Genomic DNA, 23,245 nt, shown 5'->3' on the forward strand with positions numbered 1-23,245 from the left:
ACTCTTCTTCTCCCCAACTTATTTTATATAAATTTGATATTATTTATTCCATTCAATCCATATTTTTTCCACCCAAACACTATGAGTACTCTCTCTCCCTCTCTCTTTCTCTCTCTCTCTCGATTATTGTTCTTTCTTATAGCTATTGTAAGGGTAAAATTCTCAAGTCAACAATGGGCCTTGGGCCCCGCACGGAGTCCAACCATGACCAAAATGGCAAAGGGGGACCAAAAGACTTCCAGCCCAACCCTGTTGAGCCCAACTTATTTAAAAAGACGTCCGAGGAGGAATGTCTCCTCGGACACACCAAATACGAGCCCAATGTGCGCCCCATCCACAGTGAAGAATCATCCTAAACAAATTTGGGTAGTTGGGTGAGCCTCACAAAGAGGAAGAAGGAAGAAAATGTAAGACGACCAGGGGGAAACCACAACTGCCGTATTAAATGCAAGGAAGCTACTTTTCCAGCCGCATTAATGTGGAGAAGACAGGCGAACAGTGTTACATTGGCCAATGCAACTCACAGAAAGATAAGGTGGATGTCCGATGGGACAGGCACTCAAGTGAAGGTCCAGATGGTTAACAAGTGTAAGGCTCTTATCAATTTAAGGAGGCTATATAAGAGAAGGAAATCCCCATGAAGAAGGGATCGGAAATTGGAAAACAAAAAGGATATAGAAAGAGAGAGGAAGGCAATAGTCTTTGATCAGAACTAGAGGTGCACCCATACGTCTCCTCGGACCGAGTATCCTGTGGACTTTAAGGAGATATTCTTACGTTCAAACTGCTGCATGGCATACAATTAACTAACGTTCACTTCGTCCAGCCCTAGTTCTGTAACCCACTCTCTATAAATTCATTGTCTAGGGTTCTTTGGGCCAGAATCACTTACCTGTTGGGCCTGGACCCTAAAGACAAACCCTACAATTGGCGCCGTCTATGGGGAGAACTTGTGTCTCGACAAGTGAAACTGTAAGAAATGGAAGGATCAAGTTCGCGTCAAACCGAACGTGCAGATTCCCAACGGCAAGACAATTTTTTAATCTCGAACGGGAGAAAGACCAAGACAAGCAACGAGAAGGCAATGTGAACACCTCTCACACGAGTAGGAGCCGCTCGAAAGGGAAAGGTCATGCATCCCATAAGCAAAACGATCGAAAGGCTTTACAGCAAGAAATTGATGATTTGAAGAAGAAGCTGCGCCGAGCGCAGCGAAAACACCCTTCACCCGACTCGGACACTAGCAGTGATGAGGATAATGAATACAGGCGGAGATCGAGAACCCCCCCAAGCGAGACTTTTTCCTACGAGGAAGAGCGACCTCGCAAACGCGGCCACAAAAGCCCATCTTACCAAGGCCTAGCCAACAATGCCATGAGCAAGGCCCTGGATCGCATCTCCCAGTCGCCTTTCACGCGTAGAATAGAGGGGGCAAAGCTTCCTCGGCGGTTCCATCAACCAACATTTGTCATATACAACGGTCGGACTGACCCAGTAAAGCATGTAAGCCAATTTAACCAGAGGATGGCTGTCCATTCCAAAGACGAGGCGTTAATGTGTAAGGTGTTTTCGTCTAGCCTGGGACCTATAGCGATGAGATGGTTTGATGGCCTTAAGCCCAATTCCATAAATTCCTTTAAGCAGCTAACACAGGCTTTTGGTTCCCGCTTCATCACCAGCAGCAGAGTCCCTCGGCCCCTAGATTCCCTCCTATCCTTGTCCATGCGAGAAGGAGAAACACTGAAGGCCTATTCAGACAGGTACTGAGAAATGTATAATGAGATAGAGGGAAACTACGACGATGTCGCCATCAGTACGTTCAAGAGGGGCCTACCGACGGAGCATGGCTTAAGGAAATCCCTGACTGGGAAACCGGTCACTAGCGTGCGCCAACTCATGGACATAATTGATAAGTACAAAAGGGTCAAGGAGGACCAACAGATGGGGAAGGGTAAAGCGAAGGTTGTCCCTCAGGAAAGGAGGGACTTCAGGTTGGACCGCTTTAACAGCAGTAACAAGCCGAGGAGAGATTACTCGGAACAGTCTGGTTCTACTAGGGCACCAGCGGTTCATGCTGTGTTCCGAGAACCACTACACAAGATCCTAGAGAAGGTAAAGGACGAACCATTCTTTCAATGGCCAAACAGGATGGCAGGTGACCCCTCGAAATGTAATCAGAATCTATATTACGCGTACCACCAAGAGCCAGGTCACACCACTGATAATTGCAGGAATCTGAAAAACCATTTGGACCGGCTTGCCCAAGAAGGGAAGTTGAGGCATCTATTGCATCGCCCTGAAGGATGGCAGGAACAGTCAAATATCGAAACCAGACAAAGTACATTGAGGCCACCCATTGGCACAATAAATGTCATTCTTGTCGCACCTGGAAGGACCGGTTCCAGCCCTTTCAGAGTAATGTCAGTGGGCAGGTTCCCGACTGAGCCAGACGACAGGAAATCCAAGAGAGCCAGAGTAATTGCCACGCCCTTAATCGGGTTCTCGGATGAGGACAAACAAGGAACCCTTCAACCCCACGATGATGCCCTAGTCGTCACGCTCAGAATAGGAGGTTATGACGTGAAAAGAGTGCTGGTTGATCAAGGCAGCGCTATGGAAGTAATGTATCCTGACTTGTATAAAGGATTGAACTTGAAGCCAGAGGACCTGTCGCCATACGACTCCCCTTTAGTCAGTTTTGAAGGAAAAACCGTCACCCCGAAAGGCATGATTAGGCTGCCTGTACAAACAGACTCAGACGTGGTGGAGGTGAACTTCATTGTGGTAGATGCGTACTCCCCCTACACAGCTATCGTGGCCCGACCATGGCTTCATGCACTAGGGGCTGTGCCATCAACTTTGCACCAAAAAGTGAAGTATCCGTCAGCAGGTCAAGTCAAAGAAATAATAGGGAACCAAACCATGGCCAGGCAATGCATGGTGTCCGTAATCTTACGACGACCAAATAGTGAACCTTCCACCTCAGCTGAGAACCGCTTATAGCAATTAATGACCCCGGTTCCAGCTTCGGGTGGTGGAGGACCAGCCATGGAGGTGAGCTGTGAGGATTTGGAGAAAGTACTCGTCGGATCAGACCCAGAGAGGTTTTTTCAGGTCGGCTCAGAATTACCGCCCCAAAAGAAGTCAACACTAATTGATTTTCTCCAACAGAACGTGGACGTATTCGCCTGGGACCCCTACGAGGCCCCTGGGGTTGACTCAGATTTCATCTGCCATCACCTTAATGTTAACCCGGCTATAACGCCTAAGAAGCAGCCTCCTCAGCGACCGTCGAAAGAACAGGCAGACGCTGTGAAAGAGGAGGTCAAAAATTGAAGAAAGCAGGGGCTATCAAGGAGGTATTCTACCCCGAATGGTTAGCCAACACAGTCGTGGTAAAAAAGAAGAACGGGAAATGGCGGGTCTGCGTAGACTTCACGGACCTAAACAAGGCCTGCCCGAAGGATCCCTTCCCCATGCCACGGATAGACCGATTAGTAGATTCAACCATCGGACACCCCCAAATGAGTTTTTTGGACGCCTTCTAGGGCTACCATCAGATACCCCTGGCCGCTGAGGACCAAGAAAAAACTGCTTTTGTCACCCCCGTTGGAAATTATCATTATAAGGTGATGCCCTTTAACTTAAAGAATGCCGGGTCAACCTACCAAAGGATGATGACCAGGATGTTTGAACAGCAGATGGGAAAGAGCATTGAAGTGTATATAGATGACATGGTGGTAAAAAGCAAATTGGTAGCCGACCACGTCAAAGACCTCGGCGACATCTTTCGAATTTTGAGAAAGTACAAGCTGCGACTTAACGCGTCCAAGTGTTCATTTGGGGTGGGATCAGGGAAATTCTTAGGTTACATGGTGACCCACAGAGGTATAGAAGTTAACCCTGACCAAATAAGAGCTATTCATAGCTTGCAGCCTCCTCGGAATCCCAAAGAGGTCCAAAAGCTCACCGGCATGATCGCCGCTTTGAACCGTTTCATTTCCCGCTCAGCGGACAAATGCAGACCTTTTTTCCTCCTATTAAACAAGTGGAAGGGCTTCGAATGGACCGAGGAATGTGCTTTAGCTTTCCAACAGCTTAAGGATTACCTCGCCCGACCACCAATTATGTCCAATCCTGAGGCCGACGAGGTGCTATTCACCTACATTGCTGTGGCCTCTCATGCAGTGAGCTTAGTGCTAATCCGAGAAGACAATGGCACGCAATGGCCCGTCTACTACGTTAGCAAATCGTTGCACGAAGCAGAAACACATTACCTACCTCTCGAAAAGGCCGTCTTGGCAATCATACAAGCCACACGAAAGCTCCCCCACTATTTCCAGGCACACACTGTGGTTGTGCTAACTCAACTTCCGTTGAGATCCATTCTCCGCAGCGCCGACTACACAGGCAGAATTGCAAAATGGGGAACGATTCTGGGCGCCTTCAACATTAGGTACATGCCTCGCATCGCTGTGAAAGGTCAGGTCCTTGCCGATCTGGTAGCCGAATTCGCGGAGCCCACACTAGAAGGAAAGGAAGGGTCAGGATCACTAAGTCCTAATGGGAAACTGATCAGCACAATCTCTCAGCAGGAACACAGTTGGTGGAAAGTACACGTCGACGGTGTAGCCAATCAAAGGGGCTCAGGAGTGGGGCTCGTTCTGGTCTCCCCCGAGGGGATAACCATCGAAAAATTGCTGAGGCTTGGATTCTCCGCCATGACTAACGAAGCCGAGTATGAGGCACTATTGAAAGGAATGTCAATGATTCGAAAAATGGGTGGAAAATTCGTGAACATGTTCTCGGATTCGAGACTCATCGTGGGACAAGTAAACGGGGAGCTGGAGGCGAAGGATGAAAGAATGCAAGAGTACTTGGTCCAAGTTAAACGCCTGCAGACCCATTTTTGTCACTTCAATCTGTCGCATGTGTCAAGAAGCGGGAACACCCATGCTAATTCTCTTGCAACGCTAGCCACCTCCTCGGCTCAACCACTTCCCCGGGTTATTCTCGTGGAATATCTCTACCACCCAACGACGACGAGGGCCAACGAAATACGGGTCCACAACGTCAGGGTTGGGCCTAGTTGGATGGACCCTCTAGTGCTGTTCTTAAAGCATGATACTTTACCGGATGATAAGAACGAGGCCGACAAGATCAGAAGGAAGGCCTCTTGATTCTGGTTGTCCGAGGACTCCAAATTGTACAGGCGCTCATTCTCAGGGCCGTACTTGTTATGTGTGCACCCAGAGGCCACTGAACTCATCCTGGAGGAATTACACGAAGGAATTTGTGGAAGTCATACGGGGGGTAGGTCCCTATCCCATAGGGCCATAATGCAGGGTTACTGGTGGCCGAGCATGCAGAAAGAGGCGCAGGAATATGTGAAGAAGTGCGACCAGTGTCAAAGGTTCGCTCCGAATATACACTAGCCTGGCGGAAACCTCAACCCGCTGTCCAGCCCTTGGCCATTCGCACAGTGGGGCCTAGACATCCTAGGACCATTTCCCAAAGCGGCAGGGAACAAGAGATTTATTCTCGTCGGCACAGATTATTTCACGAAATGGGTTGAAGCCGAGGCACTGGCGAATATTAGGGACGTTGATGCCAAGAAATTTATTTGGAAAAATATCGTCACTAGATTCGGGATACCTCACACACTGATCTCGGACAACGGCCTCCAGTTTGATAGTAAAGCTTTCAGAAGGTACTGTAGTAAGCTGGGAATTACCAACAGATACTCCACACCAGCTTACCCGCAGGGTAATGGGCAGGCGGAGGCCGTCAACAAAACTATAGTGAATGGGCTGAAAAAGAGGTTAGACGATGCGAAAGGGAGGTGGGTCGAAGAGTTGGCCCATGTCTTGTGGACATACCGCACCACGCCTCGCAAATCCATAGGAGAAACCCCCTTTTCGATGACCTATGGGGCCGAGGCTGTCATTCCACTAGAGGTAAACTTCCCAACACAAAGGACCACTGCATTCTGCCCCGGTGCCAATAATCGACTTCTGGAAAAAAAAACTTGGACCTCATCGATGAAAGAAGGGAAAGCGCAATGGTTTAGCTTGTCCACTATCAACAAAAGCTCAAGCAAGGTTACGATGCCAAGGTGAAGCTGAGGCCCCTGGCGCCTAGGAATCTGGTACTGAGGAAGGTCCTTGGCACTGCGGGAAACCCTGCGTAAGGGAAACTCGGACCAAATTGGGAAGGCTCATATCGTATCACCTCCATAGCCGGCATAGGAGCCTACTTTTTGGAATATTTGGATAAACGTATAGTGCCACGCCCTTGGAATGTAAATAACCTGAAAAGGTACTGTTATTAATGAAAAACATAATTCTTGGCGCCACACTACTGTACAGCCACTTGGACTAAGTGTTAAACAGAACCCAAGTCCTACCTGGCTCCTCGGACCACAGACTTGGGGGAAATTAACCTCGAAACCATTTTTCATTAAGTGTTAAACAGAACCCAAGTCCTGCCTGGCTCCTCGGACCACAGACTTGGGGAAATTAACCTCGAAGCCATTTTTCACTAAGTGTTAAACAAAACCCAAGTTCTGCCTGGCTCCTCGGACCACAGACTTGGGGGAAATTAACCTCGAAGCCATTTTTCACTAAGAGTTAAACAGAACCCAAGTCCTGCCTGGCTCCTCGGACCACAGACTTGGGAGAAATTAACCTCGAAGTCATTTTCACTAAGTGTTAAACAGAACCCAAGTCCTGCTTGGCTCCTCGGACCACAGACTTGGGGGAAATTAACCTCGAAGCCATTTTTCACTAAGTGTTAAACAGAACCCAAGTCCTGCCTGGCTCCTCGGACCACAGACTTAGGGGAAATTAACTTCAAAGTCATTTTCACTAAGTGTTAAATAGAACCCAAGTCTTGCCTGGCTCCTCGGACCACAGACTTAGGGGAAATTAACCTCGAAGCATTTTCACTAAGTGTTAAACAGAACCCAAGTCCTGCCTGGCTCCTCGGACCACAGACTTGGGGGAAATTAACCTCGAATCGGTCTTATATGATTATCGACTATCATTTTTTACATATTCGTTCTTTCATGCTTGGTTTTCAACAGTTAGTGGCAGAATAGACATTCATTCATGATGAAAGCAGGAAAGACAGTAGAACAACATGATTTAAAAGAAAACAACACCTTTCATTGAAATCCAAAAGCATTGTCTTACAAACATTAACAGAACAAAATATAAAAGGGCAGCTACAAATAAAATCCTACACTACCACACTACTTTCCTAAGTCTAAACCCTGAGTAGGCTCGGGTTGATCATCTGCTGCCTGGGGTCCCAGAACAGCCTCCTTAGCCTGCGCGACAACATCCCTGATTGAGAGACTGTCCTCGGACGACTTGTCCTTCGCGGCCGGCTGCGCATCCTCAGCTTCGGGCATAGGGGAGTCCGAGGCTAAAGCCTTTGTTGAGAGAGACTCCTCAGGGGCAACCGCATCAGGAATCTCACGAATATCCTCCGGAAAAAAGATATTCTCAACTTTCCGAAGATCGGAGTCCGCAGGAACTGCCGTCCGATCCAAGGCTACACCCCAAGACATGGTGATGTAGTCCCTGCATACGGTGGCCACCTCCTCGGTCAGCTTAACCTCAGTGCCCCTGACTCCGCGATCATATGAGGTTGCCACCGCTTTCTCGGCCGCCTCCCTGGTCAAGCGGGCCTCATCCTTGACCTTTGCAAGCTCGACCTTGAGATCTGAGACCGCCTGCTTCTCTGTCGCAAGTTTTTCCTCAGACTGGCGGAGCTGTTGGCGCAGATCCTCAGCCTGCTTGGTGACGTTCTTATGTCCGGCCTCGGCGCTCACGCAAGCCCTCTGCGCCTCCTTCACCTCGCTGCTTAGGCGATCCTTTTCCTGCCTAAGGTCCCCGGCAGCCGTTTCAGTAGCGAGGCAGGACTTAGCCTCATTGTGCAGGTCCTCGAGAGCCTTCTTGGCCCACTCCTCGGCAATGAAAATTTGTTGAGTAACCTACGCAAAAAATAGAGACCAAATTAAAAGAGAATGACGAACAAACAGATACAGAATAAGAAAGCTAGATAAGAGAAGTTTTACTTACCATAGCCATGTCCCTCTTCAGCGACATGAAAAGGTCTGGTTGCCGAGTAGCCCGAAGACCCTCCATATCTCGAGGCAAAATGAGGGGCTGTTGCAGGGCCTCGGCCAGGAATGACACCTGTCTTCGCTGGGCTTCCCAAAGAGTTACGTCCCAAGAGATCGAAGCGCCATCCAACTCCAACCGTGGCGACCAGGTCTGCTGTTCCCTCCGAATAGCAGCCTCGTCTCGGCTGTCAACGGACCTGGTCCTCTTCTCCTTGGGCTCTTTAGTCTCTTTGCCCTTCTTCTGGTGCTTGGCCTTTTCACGGCCAACCTCGCCCTCCTCGAACTCTTCCACAGGCCTTTTTTGCCTCAAATTAGGCATGGGCTGTAGTGCTGCATCCGAGGTGGGAGGAAGAGGAGGAAGAGCCTTGGAAGTAGGCTGCTCCTTTGGGGCATCCTTGGAAGATTTCCCTTTGTTCCTGTTAGAAAGGAGGCCCCTGAGACCAGACCTGGGTTTCAGATCCATGCCTTCTTCCTCGATTTCTTGGCTGATATCAACTTGTGCAATTACCAGACCAAGATTGGGGGCAATCGAGGCTCGGTCTAGGTCTAAATCGGAGTCTGAAAGCTCTACTGGCCTAGCCGACACCTCTCCCTCCTCGGTGAAGTGGAACTGGTCAATCTGATCCTCCAAGGATGATTGTGAGGAACCAGCTTCTTCCCCAGGGACAACTGCTGCGGGAAAAACGCGCTGAGCAGGCAGCTGGACGGGAGGTAAGTCTCTCGAAGCGAGAAATCCCGAGATGGAAACGTCAATGCGTGCTAACCTTGGACTACCGGCCCTGATGGCTTGACCAGCGTTTACTACGGATCGCGAGAGAGGCACATAATCCAAAATCAGAGGAGCGGGCCGCAGTTGCCCGTCCGCGCTCATGTAAATCTCAGATCTTAGAAGAAAATTGAGTGCCGGGACGTTGACCAAGCTTAGCCGAGGAGACGTTCGCTCCTTGTCTGCGAAGCCCAAAGAAAAGGGGTACGTTAGTCCGAGGAGGCAAATAAACAGAACCAGAACTGAAAACGGAAAAGAAAGCTCAAAACTAAGGTCCCCTCCAGGGGATCTAATTCTACGATGCCCCACCTGGTTTTCCTGCCCTGACCGGACAGTGAATACCGTCGTGCCATGGTCCGGAGGCGATCAAAAGATCGCCCTTCAAGCCTTTGTTGGACTTGGGAAGGCAGGATATCAACCTCACCTCGTTGGACCTAGACTTTAGGTAATATGAGTCACCGAGGCTATGGCATTCATATAGATGAACCACGTCGTGCCACGAAAGGCCGAGGTTCATCTGAGCGTTCAAGACATCTATGCACCCCAAGATGCGGAACATGTTCGCGACGCACTGGTGGGGGGCCAACCTATGACCACGCAAATAATCCCTAGTTATCCTCCCCATTGGGATCGTCATTCCTCCTTCCACGAAGGCATCATTGGAATGGCGACCTGCCCCGTCTTTCTCTTGATCAAAATTTCCTCCAAATGGCAATACTCTAGACCTACTTCCGGCGGAATACGATACTTCGCCCTGAAGCCTTCCATACCAGTCGGAGAGTCTACCATTTTCTCAAGCTTACCCATCCCCCTAATCCTAGGCAACGCGACGATGATTTACTTAAGGAATAACGCCAGGAAAGGCAACGGAAAAGAAATGTGCACTTACGGGTGAGGAACTTGCCGAAAATCTTCAAGGGGACGACTGTGAAGGCTTGAACACTTTGAAAGGGAAGGTACTGGAGTGCTCTGAGTGCTTGAGTGCTTGTCCAAAAAATGGGGAGGAAATGCCTTTTAAAAATCTTATATATCCGGGAGAAGCTAGACAGACATACTCCCGCCTAGAGAAATGGAAATGATATCAACCGTTGATCTGGCACCCAACCGTCAGATTGAAAAGATATAAAACCGCTAAAAGCAATAATTAGCACCTCATGGGTCATTAAACGCCTTCAGCATTAATGAGGCACGTAGGAAGCATATCTCCGCACGGGTGAAGCAGGAATCCATGGTAAATGATCCTATGAATGTCAAAATCCCGCCTTTCCTCCTCGAACAAGAGAGAAAGAGCCGGAATTTTGAGGGGCTATTGTAGGGGTAAAATTCCTAAGTCAACAATGGGCCTTGGGCCCTGCACGGAGTCCAGCCATGACCAAAAGGGCAAAGGGAGACCAAAAGACTTCCAGCCCAACCCTGTTGAGCCCAACTTATTTAAAAAGACGTTCGAGGAGGAATGTCTCCTCGGACACACCAAATATGGGCCCAATGTGCGCCCCATCCACAGTGAAGAATCATCCCAAACAAATGTGGGTAGTAGGGTGAGCCTCACAAAGAGGAAGAAGGAAGAAAATGTAAGACGACCAGGGGGAAACCACAACTGCCGCATTAAATGCAAGGAAGCTACTTTTCCAGCTGCATTAATGTGGAGAAGACAGGCGAACAGTGTTACATTGGCCAATGCAACTCACAGAAAGATAAGGTGGATGTCTGATGGGACAGGCACTCAAGTGAAGGTCCAGATGGTTAACAAGTGTAAGGCTCTTATCAATTTAAGGAGGCTATATAAGAGAAGGAAATCCCCATGAAGAAGGGATCGGAAATTGGAAAACAAAAAGGATATAGAAAGAGAGAGGAAGGCAATAGTCTTTGATCAGAACCAGAGGTGCACCCATACGTCTCCTCGGACCGAGTATCCTGTGGACTTTAAGGAGATATTCTTACATTCAAATTGCTGCATGGCATACAATTAACTAATGTTCACTTCGTCCAGCCCTAGTTCTAAAACCCGCTCTCTATAAATTCATTGTCTAGGGTTCTTTGGGCCAGAATCACTTACCTGTTGGGCCTGGGCCCCAAAGATAGACCCTACAGCTATAATTTAGGTTGATGGTTTTTTTTTTTTTGTGTTGTAATTTTTAAATTTTCCATCACAAATAACTCTTATAGCTTTGGTTGAATTTTGGTTTGGGTTAATATGTAGTTCCTTTTTAAATAGAAATTTGAGTTTGTGCAATGCTACGAATTTGAATGTGCCAACCAATAGACTTCCATTGATCAGAAATGTATTCACAATGTTTTTAGCTTCATATACTTCTTTGGTAATGTGAATTTGAGAAAGAGAAAAGGGTAGGCAAATGATGTATGGTCTTTTATAATCTCCTATGTCTTGAAGAAAGTGAAGGACATATTAGTCTCCCTTCTATTGGAATTTTCTATAGAAAGCATTATGCTATAAGTTTCTTGACTTTTTGTTATTTTTATTTTGGTCATTTTATTGCAAATAATTAGCATCTCCACCACCAAATTTTTAGTTAATTTGAACTTTCTTGGTAAGGTTTTACTTTACTTAGTTGATCATTTTTACTGAAAATGCCAAAAAGAGAATAAGATAAAATATAATTTACTCTATAGCATTATTATGCTATTAATGTTTTTATGTATAGATACTTAAGGAATTTTTTCTTTTTGCATTCTATTTTATTTTATATTTCCACTTTATGATATATGATTTATTGATAATGATCTACTGCATAGTTATTTTTATTTACTTTTTCACTTAGTTTCAATTGTGAGGAAGAAAGAGATGTAGATCTATGTTACAACTTATTTACCTATAAGAGTTGAATCATGTACATCTGTATAGTACTAAACAAAGTATACATAGTTACAACTTGGTCTAATAGTTCTCACACTATCAATTAAAAAAAAAAAATTTATTGCATTGTGTTTTCATACATATCTCACTATATATAATACATGACTACAAAAAACTTCTAATTTAAAATATAATTTCAAATAACACATATTGAACTTTTAAAAATATACAATCTAATATATTAATTCAATAATTGTCCAATAAAAAAGAATCATATCAAATTTTCTCGTGCATTGCACAGGTCTGCGACTAGTTTATAATAATAATGAAAACAATAATTGTTGGGTCACTAGTTCGAATGGTTCATGAAAATATTGCATATTTGAGTGTTCATAAATGAATGATTTAAGTAATGGAAAGAAATATTATAAATGAATGGAATTGATTTAAAGTAATCTCGTTTGATCATTTTATGACAAAATTTAGGGGCTTTGGTAGTTTCTTTAAAAAATTTATTAAATTTAATTACATTCTCTCCGATTCCTCCCAACTTTTTGAAAATTGAAAATTTGAAGTTTGGGAGTTTGTAAATGAATGGAATTGATTTAAAAGTAGCCGTGCTTGGAATATTATTATTAGGCCCCTATTTTAAAAATTTTCATTTCCTCCATTAAACAGCCAAACAAGATAATGAAAAGAATATTCTAAAACAATTCCTCTCATTCTATTCCATTCCATTCCATTCATTTCCCCCTTCTAGACCAAATGTTAAGAAATAGCAGCATGCATATGAAAATAAAGATTATAGAAGATGTAGAAAATAGCATAACTTATATACAATAATAATGAAAACAATAATTGTTGATGTAGTTGATCACAGTAGCAAATCTTAATCGATGAAGACCAATAATGAGCAAGAAATAACACTAGAGTATTGTCAGTTTGGTTCAGTGAGAGAATCTTCAAAGCTTAAGTCAACAAGGCAGGATTTAGGGGTGTGCAGCTAATTACCCACGACTCTGTCAAAACTGACCCAATTTGCTAGTTTGGGTCGGTTGTTAAAGGTTGATGGGTTGGTTTAGGTAGCCAAAAAAATTTTTGCTACAAGTAATTGGGTCAAGTTCAGATCAGGAAATTCATAAATCCGCCTAACCCAACCAACTTACCTATATTTTAAATATATATTATATGTGTTTTATTGATTGTTCTTTTATCTCTCTCCCTAATATAAAAACATAAATCCTAACCTATTTTCTCATTTCAACTCAGAGTCTCTCACTTCACTTTTACCTAGCTACTTAGAATTTTGTAATGGTGGAGCTCCTACTTAAAATTTTCAGAAGATGGCAAAAGGAAGATGGCAAAAGGTAGCAAATAGTTGTAATGTTGTTGCTATTCTAACTGAGTTGGGATAGAACTATTTAATATTTTACTATTTAATTTTTTTGATACAATATTTTATATACTATTTAATTAGTTTGTCATTTGACTTACCCTGGACGAGTCTATTAAGGTCAAACGACCAGAACATGTTAGACAGTTTCGACTTGCTAGTCTTTTTGCCTTGTAGAAACATTTTTCACAATATATATATATATATATATATATAAAAGATAAATTATCATATTTATAAACTTTAATGAAAAAAAAAAAAAAGTATTTTTCAATAGATTTGTGCCCAAAAAAAATTTGCCATTATTTTATTGTATTTTTTTGGGTAAATTGCAAAACACACCCCTAAAGTTTGGTGGTGTTTGGATTTTACACCCTAACGTTTCAGAAATTGGATTTTATACCCTGAAGTTACATTCCGTTTGCATTAACAGCCCCTCCCGTTAGTTTTTGCTGACATGTCTGTTAAGTGCCACATAAACTTATGAAGTGTACTAATGATTCAATTGAAAGACAACACGTGGATTTAATTTTACATCTTAGATAAATAACCTAAAAAACTTTAAATTATTTCTACCAAACTGTTAAATAATTTAATTCTATCTTTTACCTCAAAAAATACAATAATTTAATTAATTTTTTTTTTACCTGATAGGATGAACAAACCCAGACCAAAAAAAAAAAAAAAAAAAAAAAAAAAACCGACAAACACTAGCGAACAACCCAGAAAAATAAAAAACGAAGAACACGATGAACAAACCAGAAAAATCAAACACAAAAATTCAAACCAGCAAAAAAACAAATTACCAATGAATTAAAATTGAAATAGATGTAATGAACAAGAATGTTGGAAAAAAAAAAAAAAAAAAAAAACCAAATGAGCATTTTCCTTTCGATCTCAATTGATGAGATCTAAGAGCACTTCACCGAATAACCCAATCCATAGCCATCAGGGCAAAACAACCCATTTACCCACTAACTGTCGTGACCCATCAAAACAAAGCCAAAATGCCCATCACCTACTCTTCTCTAGTGTTCGCCAAGCCACCGATGAGAGACCATGATTCCAGATATGGGCTCTCCAATCTCAATGTCAATCTCCTAGCCACCAATCTTTGAAATGACCAGCAAATCGAGATTAGTAGCAATAGCGAGGCCGGAGAGAGCAAGGAAGAAGTTGAAGAACTTGGGGATGAAATGAAAGGCTGATGATCTTGAGTAACCACAGTAGCCATAGTTAGTAGCCCAGACCTTTAAGTATTGGTATTCTATCTCTCTCTCTCTCTTGGCCTCACCGATTTGTGGAGCAATTGTGATTTTTGTTTTAGTTTAGTTCTTTTATTATTTTGATAGTTTCTATGGCCTATGTGGGAATTAATTGAGATTGTACTGGGTTGGATTTGATGTTAGGAATTTTTGGGATGCCCAGAAAATGTTAAAGAAAAAATATTTGAATTATTTTATTTTTTGCTTTAAGTTTATGTGTCTTTGAATTTTAAAGAATTTAATTTTAATTATTTAAAGTGTTTTTGGTTATTTATTTGAGATGGAATAATTAAAATAGGTAAGTCCATGTGTCATGTTTTAATTGGATCATTAGTACACATCATAAGCTTATGTGGCACTTAACAGACATGTCAACAAAAACTAACAGGAGGGGTTGCTAATGCAAACAAAATAAAACATTAAGGTATAAAATCCAACATTTGAAACGTTGGGGTGTAAAATCCAAACACCCCCAAACTTTAGGGGTGTATTTTACAATTTACCCTATTTTTTTATATTACAAAATCTCTCTCTCTCTCTCTCTCTCTCTCTCTCTCTCTCTCTCTCTCTCTCTCTGAGTATTATCACTCCTTAACATTCAATCTTCTCTATTTTTTTTTTAATTTAAATTTTTTATTCTAAATCAAGCATTGACAAAAATGGAAAAATTAACAATAACAATGAAAGGATTAGTCCCAAATAAATAAATCTCCAACAGAAAATTTCTTTGTGAGTAATATATCTGTGGCCCTGACATTAAATCTCCTATGTGCAGTTTTTCAATTTAATTTTTTGAGTCAAAATCAAGTATTGAAAGACAATTTGAAACTTAACAACAACAACAAAATATTTAGTCTCAAATAAATAATAATAATAATAATGTTGGAAATAAAGGAGAGATAATACATGAATTTTCCTTGGAAATTACACAATTTGATTTTACCAAAAGAGGTGGCAGAGATGAGGCGTGGACCAAGTCACTGTCTTGAGACAAATCATGCTGTCTACGGTATATCCGATATAGTTAGCCAAATAGTTTCTGCACGTTGTCCCCAGGATACAACAGTGCAGCCACCTTTGTTGATTATCCTTGCGAGCCTACACTGCTCGTAGGATATAAGCTCTCTATAGTACTTTCTTTTCCCAGAAAATTTTGTAAAAGATAAAATATTTTTGTGAGCAATAAGAAACAATAGATGGTAAGTGTTTAAGACAATAAAAAATTGTTTTTGAAAAGTCTACAACTTTTTTAATTCAAAAATAAAAATGTGTGTATTTGAAACTTTTATTTCTTTCCATAAATATAGGGCCAGACATGTTGCTTGTCCTTAACCAAAAAATAAAACGTTTGATATCAATTAAATAGTCATAAAGTTATTGAAATTAATATATATAATCAATAGCTTTCTTTTTATATATATATATATATATATATGTATGTATATATATATATATATATATATAAAACCGAAGCTTTTGAAGCTCCCACAATTTTCCACATCAGCATTTTTTTTTTAATTTTTATATCTGATTTATTTCTTTTTATTAAATATATATACTCCCCTTTCTCAAACCAAATACCCTAACCCGATATTCTGAAACCAAAACCCAGACCACCATCAGTCCTCCTCTCCCACAACTCAAAGACTCCACCTTCTCCAGCCGGCAAAGATAAAGAACAGAGTCCTGCCTTCACTAGCCTGCCACCATCGGTCAACCGGCAAAACCACTACTGGTAAAACTAATTTCTTGCGTTTTCCCCTTTCAGTTGTAATACTTGGGATTTTATTTCTTAATCTTCTTCTCCTTCTAAGTGAGAGTTTTTTTGTGTAATTTGGGTGGCTCAATTTTTTTTTCCTTCCCTTTGATGTTCACACTATCACGCTACCATATTGTGCTTTTTCCTGAGACTTCGTAAGGGTGCGGAGAGAGTTTAGAAGGCTGTCACCACCAGTCTACCACCACTATCAGATGGTTGGAACTGCTGCAGGTAAAGTTTTTTTCTTGTCCCTTTATTGAGCGTTAAATGTGATTTAGGTTTGGGTATTATGGGTGTATTGGTTTTGATATAGGAATTTTGTGTTTTAAGTTGAGGCTGTTTTCCTTCTCATTTGTGGTTCAGATTTTCTGCTTCACTCCCCATAGAATTTTGACTACCCAATTGAAGATTTTCATCAATTTTGTTTCATGGTCGACTTTTTGTTTTTCTTTTTCCCTCTATTAGAGGAAGGTTTTTGCTTTGAATGATGTTGGATTAATCCGGATGAACTATGGACTTTGAATTTCCTCTTTAATCTGTATGATTTCTTCTTTATGTTTTTTACTTGCTGTACTTATTAATTCGTATAAGAAGATGTAGTTTATGCCTTATGGTTACGGATATCAATATAATTCTTTTGCACGGTTTTATTATAGCTTTGGGATGGCTCTTTGCATGAGGAACTGTTACATTAATGGAACTAAATGAAGGTATTTTTGTTGGAACAAATGGAGTTTAACCAATCTATTTTTATTTATTTATTTATTTTAGTAGGTAAAGATAAATTCTGATGATGGGTTTCATTGGTAATAAAAAGAGATATTTGGATGACCAATTTGAAGTTTGAAGATTTCAAGAATTGCAAGATGACAACATGTACAATTTGTGGGCAAAGGTTGCTGGCCAAATCTGGTGTGGCATTGGGTTACATTCATAAGGTAACCTTCTTTGAGATAAGACTATTTGGTGGAGTTATGAATTTTGGTTATGCTTCTCTGCATAATGGAAGACAGTGTCACTACTCATTCACTAAGTAATATTTCCCTAATATGAAACTATTTTTTAAATTACAACCGGAGAGATGTAAACCAATTTTGAACTTATAAATCTATTCCTATTCAAGAATAATAGAATCAAAAAGTATAGTGATGATCTTTTTTTTTCTTTTTTCTTTTTTAAATAGTAATTCATTTAAGCTTAAACATTATTTGCTGGGACTACGGCTTCACAATGCTAAAATTGTCAATTTGAAATAAGCAGATTTATTACACCATAAGAAGCTATACTTGGTTCTTGATATAGATCATATGCTATAGAAGAAGAATATTTAAAATAAAAAACAGATTTTCAAGGTATTTCTGTTACCTTTATATTTTATTGTACTTTGGCAGTGTGCTTAGCATTTTGTATATCTTTGTTTTCAGGTATCATGGTGACATTCCATCTTTGTTTGTATGATCATCTCTAAAAGGGTCTTGATATCTTGCTTGGCCAAGAAAATGCTGTATTGATTCTTGATGATGCAAAAGATGTAGATACATCTGTGTTCAGCTGAATATCTCTACTTAACCAATTTATTTTCAGTTTAATATGATAATATTTGTTGCACATAATACTTTTGATCTTACTGTTTTACCCACTAAAAGAAGAGGAAGTTCTTTCAACATTAAGAGTCCTCTTATTTGTAGGGAAGAGAGTCAGATTACCGAAATGGGCAATTTCATCATTATTTGAAGTATGTTGTAGTTTCATTCTCAAAGGTTCTTGCTACGTCATATTGAACTGGACCTGTTTGTGTTTTGAAATTAACTTGTATCTACTCTGTGTGAAACACCATAAAGAAGTAAACTTTAACTTTTCAGCTTTAAATTATAAACTTTTTTTATTCACTTTGGTTTCTCTTTAGTCAAACTGAGAAGGGTGAAGGAAAATTAAAAAACAAAAAACAAAAACTTGCTTATGGATTTTATGAGATGCATACGTGTTGATTGTGACTTTTATATTGTAGAATGATGAATAGAATTGAAAAGTAAATATGACATTGTTTAGGAGCCACTTGAAATAGTGAAGAAGCCTAGAGGTTGCTTCTAATGTTGCTGCACTTTTATTCAAAAGTTATGTAGACGTGTTTATGCATTAATATGTGATGCATCTTTTTGGCAAATTTTACATATTTGAGGTTCTTTGGTAAACAATTTTTTTGTTTTTGTTTTTGTTTTGTGTATATGTGTAATTGTTTTTTTTATCTTAATTTTTACCTATCAAAAACACATCATTTATCCTAATACTTGAATGTCTAGATGAAGGATTTGCACTTAATCCATTGAGACCAAATTCAATCATGCAAGTGATTTTGCTACCAATAAAAAAACTAGACTGTAACATGAAATTAATTCTTTTACATAATTTTATAGTCTAACTTGCAAAATGATTCTAATTTTAGAGTTGATCTCATTTTCAGTAGCTTTCCCGTGCATCACACGGGTTAGTGACTAGTATAATATAATATAGACCGGATATCAAGACTCAAGGGTTGTCTTTGCCAAACTTTTGTACTTTTGAGTACAAAAAGAAAGGGCATAATGCTATGAATTTAATGGCCCATTATTACAAAACCTTTTTGAAAGTTTCTGAATATATATTACAAAAATTGCTAGTTGTTTTGATCACTTTCCATTAAACCAAATAGTAAATACCTACGTATATATGGTAACATAAAATAATTTAGCAATAACTGTGCATTTAAATGCTGAAAAATCTTCCATATATGACGTTATTATGTCATATTCAAATAAGAACGTTTGAATACAAAACATTTAGAATGAAAAGTATATATTTGTAATAAAACCAAATATGCTGGCAATTATGGTATTAATATCACGTTAATGTTCATAAATTTCCTAATTAAAACCATTGACAAAAGCTATTCAAATTTTGAATTATATTTGAATTTCAAAATTTAGCAATTAACGTATCTGACATTAAGGGATAATTGATACACATAAATGAGTATTAAAATAAATATAATATTTTTTATAAAAATATCCAACAAATAATAATAATAATAATAATAATAAAAAATCTCTCAAGGAAAATTGCTTTTTATATTATTATTTATTTTTCATAGATAAAAATCTACTCTAGTTTATTTTAAGAATATATGTTGTGTGAAGCTTCTTCTTAGAAACTTGAACTTTGGCCCTCCCCCACACCCCCACAAGAACTTATACTTTTGAAGTGACCATCACGCCAAAGATGTGCAGTGGTTACTTTTATTAAAAACTTATTATTTGAACTCAACAATCAAAACTCACAGAATAAATGAGCATACATGGTGACATTATACAAAGAAGAATGACAAAGTGCATGGACAAAGTGCAATTGTAATGCTCAGGGAGAGACATTATCAGAAAATCCTATTTAATGTTGAGGCAAAGGAAGTTGTTAGCAATTGCTACCTTAATGCTTGTTGAAATTAGGAGGAAACTAAGAAACAAGATCATGGAGTAATGTAGGGTTGTACTACAACAACTAAAGAAGTCTATAACTATAACTCTAGATGAACTTTTCATGTAGTACTGAGATACACTATGTTGCAAATGCACTCAATTTACTTTTTCTCGAGTGTTCATATGTCTTTAATGTCTAAAATTTTTTAAGAATGTGATCAGAAGAAAGGACTCATTACTTTCTCTTTATATATATATATATATATATATATATATATTCTCATTTCAAAGCAATATCTTTTACACAATCCTAAAGAAAAATACTTTGTCTATGTTTTGAGACAATTTTCCTATCCAAAATTGTTAGTAATTGTCCAAGTTTGATAAATTGGATCACCCATTAGTGAGCATGACTTGGCTAGCAAGCTAGTCAAGTCTTCATTAATGGCATTAACTCTTATATAACATTGACAAAGGTTACATGGGGTGGTGGGTTACAAAGGAGAAATTATACAATCCTCATAGTGGACCACGTCACTTTTCCACCATTCCACTAAAAAACTCTCACTAGTTTAAAATTGCTGAGTCAGTAATTAGTTTCTGTTTAAAAAAAATTCCTGACTTAACAATTTTATACAGATGGGAGCCTTTTAGTGGAATGGTTGACCATGTCATTTGTCCACCATGAGGACCTTATAATTTCTCGTTACAAAGGGGGTGTTCAACCTCCCCTTGTGTGTGGCTAATGAATGTTGTAAATAAAAAGGGAAAGAGGATTCCCCACCCAAAAAAAAAAAAAAAAGTTACTTGGGGCTTCTCAACTTTATCTCATTCTCAACTCTGTTTAACATGAGATCTTAGGTTATGGGATATGTGTTATCTTGGTCTAGTACTTTTTACACAATCCTAAAGAAAAATACTAGGTCTATGTTTTGAGTCAAATTTTTTTTTGTCCAAAATTGTTAGAAATTGTACAAATTTGACAAATTGGAACATCCATTAGTAGGCATGACTAGGCTAGCAAGATGACCTCACTTCCAAGGGCGGCTTGATGCATTTGAGAGCCTAAGGCGAAAATTGATTATCTTGTTTTGATGCAAAATTACTACTAATTAACATAAACTACGTAAAAAATTTTCTTTTTTTTACAAATTTTATAGATAGAAAAAATTTGACAAAAATTTTCATACTTGTTGATTTGGTAGATTGATAGTAGTAAGTAAAAGAGTGGTGTTAGTGGTAGACTTAGATGGGAACTATTAAAAGTTTGCTAACTAAACTCTTATTATTATTCATTTTTGTTTTTTAGAAGTGCAACATTCACAATTTTTTTTAAACAAATCCTAAGTCTTAAGTTGCTTTTTATTTTCTATTTTAAAATATCACTACAATTATTTTTTTGCCATCAATAACAAACTATAACAACCTGCTACTTAGTATTAGTTGTAAAAGTGTTGTGAAAAATACTGTGGACGTTACATTTTTCTCTATTTTTTTATTTGTTTTTCATCTAGTAAAAAAAATATTATTTTATTTATTGATTATAAATAACCCGATTGGTTAAAATTTGGAGGCCTTTTTTTTTTTTTACTTGGGGCCTTAGGCGACCGCATCTCTTGTTCTACCATTCAACCAGCCCTGCTCACTTCATTAAGGACATTGTTTATTTCATACATCCAATTACAAATATCTGTATACACAAATGCCATGACACAAAATAAAGAGAAGTGTCATGTCCATAACATTTTCACAACAAATTATAGGTAGTTAGTTGTTACTGGTTCAAATTTGAACTTACCGTTAAGATTACTTTTTTGCCCCAACAATAACAACTAGTAACAACTTGTCACTTAAAATTTGTTGTGAAAATGTTGTGAAAAATTTGTAGACATAACATTTCTCCAAAATAAATGATGAAAAATAGAGATAAGTATAATTGGTGGGGAATAAATGCCAATAGCAAAATAAACTGTGAGAAATAGATATAGCTAGAATTAGTGAGAGATAAGGGTACCGAAATTGCCACATTAGTATGTGTGTACTAATGTTTTATAAATGGATTGTCCTTATAATTTTTAAAAAGATTCTCATCATAATATTTTATAAATGGATTGTCCATTATTGTTCTTCTATTACTGTGGAGATCAACATTGATTTGCTTACTAAATCTTCAGGGAATCAAAGGGATATAGCAATGTAGGATGAATCTTAGCATTTAGTGTTGCCGTAGTTCAATTTAAAAGTAAATCAACTTTGTTCGTACCTCTGCAAATGGCCACCAATTTTTTAAATCTAAAACCTAAAAAACCCATAATTTACAAAACTTGACTGTCCTTTCGTCTGTTCTCCTTGCCATGACATCACCGACCAACCTCTGCCCATGTTTACACATCAACCCTTGCTCTCCTACTTTGTTCTCACTGCTGGTGGAAATCTCTAGAAACCTTCTCATAGTAAGTGAAACTCCACACTTAGCAATTTTTGAAACTTAACGCTAAAAAATAAAAGAGAGGTGCTACATCCACAATATTTTTACAACAAATTATAGGTGGCTAGTTGTTATTTGTTCAAATTTAAACTTAACACTAAGATTACTTTTTTGTCCCAACAATAACAACTAGTAACAACATGACACTTAGGATTTGTTGTAAAAATGTTGTGAAAATATTGTAGACATATCATTTCTCAAAATAAAAAGGCACAATTATTTGGTATTTTTAAATGTATATGTGGCATAAATTTATGTAACCATGTGATGCAATAAGGAGCGATTAACAAAAATCAAAAAAGGTATCTATTGATTGAAAAGGTGCCTATTGGCCAGAAATGTGCCTATTGGATGAAAATGTACCTATGAACCGAAAAGGTGCCTGTTAAAAAATGAAAAGTCACAACTGTTTGTGTTTTTAAATGTATATGTGGCATTAATTTATATAGCCACGTGGCGCAATGAGAAGTTGTCAACAAAAGGTTGTTGATACCCATTTTTGCGACACATTTCATACAAGTCCGATTCAACTAAATCCGACTTCTTTATAAGCTCAATTCATGTATTATATTTTATTTTATTTTATTCTTTTAAGCATGGCCCAAGCCCATGTGACTTATGGGGGAAATTGAGGAAGTGTGGTTTGGAGGGTATGGGTCGATTCCTTTCAAACCTTTTGCATGAGCCCAACACATACATGCTACCAAGTGGGTAAGGGACACTAGTAGCACCTTAGGCTCATGGAGGAGGTCTTGTACCCGAAATTTCCACCCAAAAATAGTTTTTATGGTCTGGGTGACTGTGGCCCAAAGTTTCTGTCCAAAGCCTTTTTTCCTTTGAACATAGTTGGCTCCCATTAGCCAACTCCATCTGCTAGCCCTCACTTAGGTGAGCCTCCCAATGGTCTGAAATTTCTGACCAAAGGCAACCAATTAGAGCAAACCCACTTTATTTCCAAAATCATACTTAAAACATGCCAAACTCTTCCCTAAACAAAAGAAACCCAAGCCAAAACATCAAAATAGTATCATAGGGGATAAAAGCCTCTTCCACTACTCAAAAACCAGTAAGAGCAACACCCCAAACTCTATATAAAACTCTCTTTTCAACTCATAAATAAAGGAACCATGTTCTACCCACAGACCTAAAACTTCAGAGTAAAAGCCCCATTCAGCTAGG

At 39.4% G+C, this 23,245-nt stretch overlaps 1 protein-coding gene across 1 annotated transcript; it reads left to right on the forward strand.

The window, feature by feature from the left end:
• The first annotated feature begins 1,770 nt into the window (after positions 1-1,770).
• Positions 1,771-3,003, forward strand: LOC126695867 (uncharacterized). Its single transcript, XM_050392665.1, has one exon. It carries the CDS (start codon positions 1,771-1,773, stop codon positions 3,001-3,003), a length of 1,233 nt encoding a protein of 410 aa, XP_050248622.1.
• The last annotated feature ends 20,242 nt before the right edge of the window (positions 3,004-23,245 follow it).

This window comes from Quercus robur, chromosome 8, assembly GCF_932294415.1.
Source record: "Quercus robur chromosome 8, dhQueRobu3.1, whole genome shotgun sequence".
NCBI classification, from domain to species: domain Eukaryota; kingdom Viridiplantae; phylum Streptophyta; class Magnoliopsida; order Fagales; family Fagaceae; genus Quercus; species Quercus robur.

Coding starts and splice junctions, on each gene's coding strand:
- LOC126695867 (XM_050392665.1), top strand. CDS start 1,771: ATGTATAATGAGATAGAGGGAAACTACGACGATGTCGCCATCAGTACG.